Genomic DNA, 9,636 nt, shown 5'->3' on the forward strand with positions numbered 1-9,636 from the left:
TTATTTAGATTTGTTTGACGTATGACTTGTTAAAGGAAAAAGCGTTTTCTAACAATTTTTTTTTTTTAATTCAAAAATCGAATCCAAAACCTCTTAATGAAAATACTATTTATTTCACCAAAAAGCTTATGATAAATAATATAATTAGTGAGTTCCATGAACTTGTCAAAAAAGAAGCAAAGGTGTCCTTGTTTAGAGATTCACCAACAATTTGTCAATATTTCATCAAATATAATAAGTGTATATATATGTCTGCCAAAATGGTCTTCAGACTATGGTGGAATTAGTGTCTTTTTTCCAAAAATGAAAAAATAAAATTAAATAAAAGACACTTGTATAGTTTAAACTTTAAACCACATCTTGACAATTGTCAATGGTCATTTGAAGTTTTCTTCTTATAATAATAAAAACATGTATATAATCTTTGGATTATAAATTTAAATAATTTTGATTGTAATTCCAGAATAACCTAGTTATGAACGAAATGACTTCATAGTAATTAAGATCAAATTTAAAATTTATATTTGTATGTTAGAGTGTTCCCGAACTATGTAAATGATCGTGTATGACATGACTCACAAATTCTACGCAAGACACTATATATTATTCGTTTTAGTATCAATTATCATTGATTTAAGAATTGAATACACATATTTTTATGATATTTTTTCCGACTACAAATATAATAGAAAAACTTTAATAGGTGCCAATGTTGAGATGGCCGAGTTGGTCTAAGGCGCCAGATTAAGGTTCTGGTCCGAAAGGGCGTGGGTTCAAATCCCACTCTCAACATTTTATGTTCTTTTTTTTTACTTCTAGATATATTTTTTGGATTCCCACCCGTTTTTTGATATTTGTTACTCGCATTGTAGTCCAACTAAATTTAGAGTCACATTATAAAGTAGGGTTGCGTATCGGTTTGGTTTTGAAGTTTATCGATTGGACTTATCGGTTATCAGTTTGTAGACATGCTAAACCGTTAAGAACCATTAAAATAGTGGGTTATCGGTTATTGGTCGTTATCGGTTTGGTTATTGGTTTAACCGTTAAGATTTGACACAAAAAATAAGTGATTGAACATGGTGACAAACCAAATAAACCATGCACATGAGTTGATAGATTGTATCTTGCTCAAAAACAACGCTAACACATTGTAGAATAACTGAAAGTTTGCCAGAAATAAAAATATGAAACTAAATCTTAAGTCAAGGACTTTATATACCGAACTGTATAAATATAATTTATTAATTTACTATTGAGTTATCGGTTAATCTGTTAAGAAAAAACATCAAACCGTTAAGAATTGATAACACGATAATAAAAAAATCAAAACCGTTAAACCAATAAAAAAAAATTGATTCGGGTTATCGATTTTCTACAACCCTATAAAAAAGTCCCAGGTTGATATTTATTACTCATATTGTGGTCCAACTAAATTCAGAGTCACATTAAGCAGTCTCACATTAAAAATGAAATATTTATAATAAAGACGGCTTCGTAACCCGATTTTAACTTGAGGCCTTTATAGTACATTAATATCTTCTTCTTTTTCTACATGAATAACTTAAGAATAATGTTTTAAAAAGATGCTTTATAATTCTGTCACATAGTATTTTACTAGTCACTTTCATGTGAGTTGTGAAATATCTTAATTAATAAAAGGCAAAACTAGTGGAAATTAATTAGACCTAATATTATTTGATTAGACATATCAACAATTTGAATAGACCTAATATTATTTTCATGGAAATTAATTAGGTAAAAATTGTTTTAGCTCCATAATGTACTTTCTTTTCTAATATTAATAATACCTTTATAATCATTTAGACCTAAATTCAAATATATAATATAATCCGTAAGATTGACTGAGTTGATTGAGCAGAGCAATGAGGGGTGTCAGTCGCAACATCTGACATATTTTCCTAGTCGAACTCAAGGCAAATTCAAATATATAATATAATCCGTAAGATTGACTGAGTTGATTGAGCAGAGCAATGAGGGGTGTCAGTCGCAACATCTGACATATTTTCCTAGTCGAACTCAAGGCACATAATTTACCTAGCGCGATTTCCCTTTTTGGTGTGATATTTGCGGGCTATTACACTGAAACAAAGTTTACCCTAAACGTAGCCAAAGAATAGCAGTTGTTGATTCCTTGTCATAAATATCTATTTTTTCAGCGATATTTCAGAATATATTGAGCATTTTCTGATGTTTTGATTAGCAATAGAGAAATATATTTAGTGGGAGATTAGCAACTAAACCAACTTATAATACTAATAATTAGCAAGTGGACCAATCTTCCTATATAGTCTTTGTTGTGTTCACAAGAAACTAACCTTGTCTAATAACATAATTATATGTAAACTGTTCTTCATTTGAAATAACTTTTTCCTTCTAAAATTAGGGTTAAAAGTACTCTCGATCTTCGGTTATCGATAAATTCTTATTTTAGCCCTTAACTAATTATATTTAGTCTTTAATTAATTGAAACGCGTACATGTTTTTGATCAATTGGCTTGTGAATATATACAAATTTACCGTGAGCATCAATTGTTTTACCATTTAATTATCACGTGTTATGTTAAAGATGTATTAATGTTCAATGTTTAACAGTAAAATAATCCAAAAAATATTCTAAATATAACATATTACTTATATCAAGGGACCAAAATTACATACTTTGGTTAATTCGAGGTTAAGTATATTTTGTTAACTATTTCAAGGATTAAAATTTAAAAAATTCAATAATTGAAGGATTAAAAATACTATTATCCCTTAAAATTATTAACAACGTGCAAACAGAATTTAAAAAAGGAAATTACAATTGCCTGACGTATGTATAAGAATGAGAAACATCCACTGAAAATAATCAGAGACGAACCAAAATTTAAAGTTTATAAGTTCGAAATTCTATATTTTTAAAATTACTAGTTGGAAATTCTATATTTTTAAAGTTACTGGTTGTGCCAAACTCACGACGAATGAGTTAACTCCACCCACCCCTACTGTTGATGCATAAATGACATCGTAAATAATAATATTAATATTTAAAAAATAAAGATAATAACATAAGCCATTGAAAAGTTATATTTCCCACCTACAACAAGAATTAAGGTTTAAATATTCCTAAATAATTAATTACACAGTGAGGGTTCTAAATGTTAGGTAAAAGAGAAACTTTTGTTGATAGTCTGAATCAACAATTCTTGTATGGGAAATATTTTTATGGTTCCTTTCTTATTATTGAGTCGTTAATATCAGTTTTCTTATGGAATTCACAAGTTAACATATATATATATTTATCTAATTTTCTAATACAAATATAGAGTTTACGAAAAAGCTACTGGATTCGTTCAAACCCGCGAACCCCCATTTAGCTCCACCTCTAATTACAGTCAATTTTTAAATTTTTTTTTACTATTTCAACAACATTTTACTACTTTTGTTCACCAACCCATTCTCTTCCTAATTTCAAATTTTTAGATGAAATATACTTTTACAATGAATCAAGTTTTCAGTTTATACATATTGTATAGTGTATAAGTTATATTCAAATAATGAAAAGAAAATCTAAAATAAAGTGTTTGGGGACTTGTAAGGTGGGATTGTTTGATAGTAATAGTGAAGTCAGGAATTTCACAAAATAAAAAAAATTGATCAAAAAAAATGAAATTCGAACACATGAGCACTCTAGGGTTCTTTCAATGCGTCTAAAATCACTAGGCTACAACACCTTGTTCTGTCAAGAGTGTTCAGAATATGTTATTTAATTACATCGTGTATCATTTTACTAATATATACGGTATTATTTTCCGACAAAGATTGTCCAAATCTACACCCCTATTTGATAGAATGTATTTTAAATAATAATGTATGTATTGATTTTGTGTATAATATTATTTATATTAATATTATGTCTGATACATATTTTCAACCTATCTTTAATTATACACTTTATATGGTTATATAAGTTATAACTAATACATGACAAATCATTAATTAATAATGCAAATTTTTTTAATGCATACATCATGATTAAAGATATAATTATTTTTCATACCTTTTTGCATCTTTTTTCTTGTATTTATGAAGAGTATTTATGTAAATGAATAATTTAAAAAATTTATTTAATATATATTATTTTTAATACATAAAATCAAACAATGTATAAAAAATAATTTTAATATAACTAATAACAACATTAATATTATTACTATATGTATTATATATTTAATAATATTATTATACATCCAACCAAACTACTCCAAAAAGGACAACGTGGTTCATAACTTTTTAAAGATAATGCCACAACAAAAAGGACAATTTTATCATCACAAAATTTTTTAAAAAAATCCTTACATCAAATGGGATGTCTACAAATGGCTTATATAGACTATGGTCCTCAATACCACAATTTTCTTTTTTGGCCCTAGCAAAAGTAGCAATGTCAATAATTTTAATTATGAGTAGCTCTTTTGTCACTTTCTTTTTTAATCAATTTAGAAAATAATATCACATTTTATCTTTAACAATAATTAAATTTAATATTTGTTTCTAGTTTACTCTTGAGGAAAAACTTTTATAATCATAACAAATGTTATGGAAACATGTAAGATCATAAACTTTTATAAAGTTATAGTAGTGTGCTATGATATTTCTTTTTAAAATTTTAATTATCACGAAATGAAGTGAGTATGTTTAACGAATTTTTGACACCAATAAATATTGTAATTGAAAAATTAAGATCCCTTCATTTATAATTTAAAGTTTTCGAGTCCAAATTTTTGTGAATGAAAAAAAAAACTTTAAGCATCAATAGTGTTAGATGTTAGGCATTCAATTTATGTATATTATTTTCCCAAGCCAAAATTTTAGTTAGGAATTTAATTTCATGAAAACTCTATATGACCTACTCATGGTTTGGTAATATGTTTATATATTAGTGTTGATAGTAACAAAAAAAAAGATTGAAATAATAAATCATAAATATTTCCATCACATGATAAAATTATTTTAGATGGTATAAATGTGATGGGCAATAACTTTATAATGATTTCAAGTGATTTTTGAAGTTCAAAATATTTGAGTAGATAAAGTTAATAATCTTTTTTTGAATTGACTCAAAAAAGATTGAAAAAGAAATTAAGATGCCTTGTGGCGAAACATCAATGAAGTTGAAGTTTGTAAGAAGTCAAGATAAAGTAGTTGAGAGCACAAGTTGGGGAAATATAATCCCCACGCCACCCCACCCCAAAAAAAAGGAGGGGGAGGGGGAGGGGGGCAACCATTACTTTTTTCAATTTTAAATTTTAAATATATATATAATTTTTTTTTTTTATCTATTTATGACTCTAACTAATTTCTATTTATTTATTTTGATTATCTAATCAGTTATTCGTAAAATGTGAGAAGATTATTATAGAATAATTAGTTAGTACAAGTATTAGTATTTATTATTTTGTCCTGGTAAATCTTTGTAACTCTTGTAATTTAACGAATTGTAGTAGTTTGTAATTGGATTATTGTAGTTTTTATTAAAATATCATATTATGATTTTAAAATAATATATTATCTATTACACTATAAAAATGTTAATTTTGTGTCAAACTTATAGGTATTTTGATAGTTTTTAGAATTTGTGAGTGGTTGTTTTTTTATAAAAAAGAGAGAAATATGTTTCCAAGAATTATGATCAAACACAGATTGAAACTTGACACAAATCTGATTTTCTAAAAATATTTGGACATTCATAACAAAATGTTAGATTAATTAAGATCTTGATTAATTTGAGTTTCCACGATGTAAGATCCATATAAAAAAAACGCTCTCTATCAATTACTTTTCTCAAATTGAAACTCGAAATTCATCATGAGTGAAGGAGTCATATCCATGTCACTATAATTCATGACCAAATCATAATTATTAATACGAAAGACAAAACCTAGTAAAAATTGACTAAAATCATATATTGTATTGTGTTAGAAGTAATAAAAACATTATGATTCAGAATTCATAAATAAAAATTCGTAAGTTCACCTCTTCCATAACCCTTTATTGTGAAACCACCATTATTAACCAAAAAATAGATTCCCTTGTGCCACCTAAAGGCTAAAATTCTCACATTTTTTAATTCTTTGAATCTCAAATCCCTTGGATCTTATAACTTCAAAGAATAAAAAGAAAGTATATTCTTTTTATTTGATCCTATTTCTACAATTGTTTGAAAAGCACTAGTAATATCAATTAAAAAAATATCAAATTTTTTTTTGTATAGAAAGCGTTTTTTTCTTAAACTAGGTTCACAAGACACAAATTAAATAACTAAATATTAGGTGATTAAATCAAAACAAGAAAGAAGAGAAAAGAGACAATTGAACTAAGTCATACAAATTCAATCACCAAAGGTTAAGATCGAAGATTCTGATTGACTCCAAACGAATTTCTAGATCATAAAGTACGACAATTAAAATAACACGTTCAGAATTTAGATATATCAATTTTGAGTGAAGATTATAGATTAAAATTTTATTTTGACGAGCCATAAGAAAGAGTATAATAACTATCAAATTAGAAAATAAATAAATTCATCACATATGGGGAAAAAAATGAGTATAAACAATTACACATTCACCAAAGATTATGAAATGTAATTCAAACTATGATATAAATCCTAAAATAAAACATATTAAATATAATATAATTTTTTTTTCTTAAGGTGGGGGTAGGGGGTAAAAGGGGGGAGAAGGACACCATGGAGTCATATCCATTGGATAACTTCCCAAAACCCTCAAAAACGACGTGAACTCCTGAACTTCAGCCAACGCATTCTGAGCTCTAACATCCGCCATGGAAGCTTCGAAATCTACATAGAACATGTACTCGAAATGCTTCGCCGTTCCGACGTTCGCATCGTCGACTAGCCGGATCGGACGATTCCGGTGAGGCCGTGACTCGATCTTCGTTAAACTGATGTTTCTGAATGCGAAAGCTGATAACACTTTGAACAGAACGCTTGTTCCTTTATCATGTGCGAAGACGATGCTTGTTTTGAATGGACGATCGGTTCGAGGAATTATTGGTTCACGCGCTAGCATAACGAAACGAGTTACGTTGCTTGAATCGTCCTGGATTCCTTCAGCTAAGATATGGAGACCGTATAGGTCGGCGGCGCGTGCGGAGGCGATTGCGGCTGTGTCACGGAGGTTGTTGGAAGCTATGTATTCGGCAGCGCCGGCGGTATCGTCAACAGCTTCTCGAGTTACGTTTAAACCGAGTTTTGTTAGTGTAAGCTCGCATTGTGCTAAGGCTTGTGGATGGCTTATGACTCTGTTGAGATACTCTTTTCGAACGCCTGGAAGTGCTAAGAGGCAGTGATGAACTGGGAGTTGAACTTCTCCGACGATGTGGAGACGGTGACGGAGGAGGAGGTCGTAGTTTCTGTGAATGGATCCTCCGAGAGAGTTTTCAACGGGGAGAACTGCACGGTCAGCGATCCAGAGCTCAACGGCTTGGAATGCAACTTCGAATTGATCACAAGGTATGGCTTCACATTTCGGATAAGCTTTACCGGCGGCAGCTTCGCTGTACGCTCCAGGTACACCTTGGTAAGCGACGCGAAGCTGAGCACCGTGCATCGGCGCTGGGGAGAGGTCAGTGATGGTGAGCGGCTTAGGTTGGTTATCGATTGGAACTAGATCGAGATCCATCGTCGCCTTATGGCCGTTCACGGCGGTGATGTTACCAGCGCCGCCACTCTTCTCAGCGTTCTGCTGCTGCGACACAACTTTACTTGCTAAAATCGCACAGGAACTCTGCCAGTCGGCTCTAGAACCGCCGACGTGTCCGGCAGAGTTGGTATTCGCGGTACCGGTGTTGACGGCGGCGTTGGCCGCGTCAAACCGGTAAACGCATCTGATAACCGGTCGAATCGGGTTAACCCGGTTCGACTGTATCTTCGTCCGGATTAAGGATTTGAGATTTATCCCCGACGATGATGGAGTAAGCGATTGCATTTTTCTAGGGTGCAAATTGCAATTACTCTATAAAATTAGGGGTGTAATTGAGAATAAAATGAAAATATAAAAAGAGAGAAATTTATTTGAAGCTTGTAGTTCTAAGGGAACATCCAAGCTGAGAAATGAAAGAAATGAACATGGTATTTATATTGGGGAGTGGGTGGGTGAAGGAGGTTTGGTCAATCTCACACCTACCACTTTTTTCCTCTTATTAATTATTAATTTCATGTTCAATCGAAAATATTTTTCCTACCTTTACATAAACCTTAAATAGATTACATTTCATGTTGGAATAAAAAAAAAATATTACTTTCTCGGTATCATTTATGTGACATTATTTAACTTGATATGTTATTTTAAAAGAATTAATTTTGAACGTTATAATCTAAAATAATTCTTACATATTTATTTGTCTGTAAATAAAAGAGGAAATTAAAATTAAATTGTTTCTAATTATAGTAAAGTGGTTTTTTGAAACGAACTATAAAAAAAAAAGATAAACACATATGGGTTTAAGAAAGTAAGAAATGTCGCAATACAAACCAAAATAGACACAAAAAAAATAAAGGGGATTTTTTCCGACTATTTAACACCCCTTAGTATAAGGTTGTTCCATCACTAATTATTTATCCTAGTAATTTTTTTAAAAGATTATTTTCAAGTTTCTAAAATGATGGGTATTTTACTTGTTCGGTTTTAATTTGTCTATCTTCTTTTGACTTGACATAAAATTTAAGAAAATAAAAGACTTTCGAATTTTATGGTCTTAATTAAAGATATGCCAAATATATCATGTATTCTTCCCTAATTACTTGTCCACTTTTGAAAATGACACACCAATTAAAAAAACAATGTTTGACATAATGAATTTATCATTTTACTCGTATTAACTATGAAGTAGATGAATTAAAAATTTAAGATTTTCAAGAATTTCTACTTTTTTCAAAGTAATTAATTGAGGGTATAATAGGTAAATTTTTTTGTCTTTTCTTGATTTGTCAAAATAAACAAGTAAAAAAAAATTGAACAAATATTAGAAATAGAGAAAATATCTCTTTAATCATATGGTGTTAAATATATCATATGAAAAATTAAAATTATAAAAAAAAATCAATATTCGTTTTAAAACTAATTTTAAAAAGTTATGATAACCCAATTGAACAAAGAATAATATTACTCATTTATTAAGTCTAATAATAATACATAGTTGTTGAAATGATGCATAAAAATACACACACGTTTCAATCTAGACATCCACATATATACATGTGAATTTGTAGTGTGGTTTCTTTCAACTTTCAAGGAAGATAGAGACAAGTAGACAACTATTGTCACCTTTTTTTACTTTTTATGTTATATTATATATTAAATTAAAATTGTAAGATTTAGTCCAACTAAGGAAAAATAATAATTAAAAGAGGTTCAAATTTATTATGCTCTAATAGTAGATATTCATGGGCATAAAAGAATTTCATAGAAATAGCGTCATTCCCACCAACCACTTTTCAGTCATATCTTTCAAAAATAATTACAGTTTTTAAATTTTAAATTTAATACGTAAAGTCTTATGATATTACTTTATTTATAAAATTATAAGACGGTAAATTTTAAAAGTAAT

At 29.2% G+C, this 9,636-nt stretch overlaps 1 protein-coding gene and 1 non-coding gene across 2 annotated transcripts; one reads left to right on the forward strand and one right to left on the reverse strand.

Moving 5' to 3' along the window:
- Window positions 1-711: 711 nt before the first annotated feature.
- TRNAL-AAG (transfer RNA leucine (anticodon AAG)) lies at window positions 712-792 on the forward strand. The gene has a single exon. It is a non-coding gene; the product is annotated as a tRNA-Leu (tRNA).
- Window positions 793-1,267: 475 nt separating this feature from the next.
- On the reverse strand, window positions 1,268-8,151 carry LOC102579641 (arogenate dehydratase/prephenate dehydratase 6, chloroplastic-like). The gene is made up of 3 exons (XM_006349069.2): window positions 6,743-8,151; window positions 1,444-1,447; window positions 1,268-1,274 (listed from the first exon to the last, which is right to left on the reverse strand). The coding sequence occupies exons 1-3, from the start codon at window positions 8,013-8,015 to the stop codon at window positions 1,268-1,270; spliced, it is 1,284 nt and encodes a 427-aa protein (XP_006349131.2). The 5' UTR covers window positions 8,016-8,151.
- Window positions 8,152-9,636: the final 1,485 nt, after the last annotated feature.

This window comes from Solanum tuberosum, unplaced genomic scaffold, assembly GCF_000226075.1.
Source record: "Solanum tuberosum cultivar DM 1-3 516 R44 unplaced genomic scaffold, SolTub_3.0 scf00101, whole genome shotgun sequence".
In the NCBI taxonomy this organism is placed as follows: domain Eukaryota; kingdom Viridiplantae; phylum Streptophyta; class Magnoliopsida; order Solanales; family Solanaceae; genus Solanum; species Solanum tuberosum.

What these genes read in the sequence shown, in the direction of transcription:
- LOC102579641 (XM_006349069.2), bottom strand. Translation starts at nt 8,015, where the DNA reads ATGCAATCGCTTACTCCATCATCGTCGGGGATAAATCTCAAATCCTTA.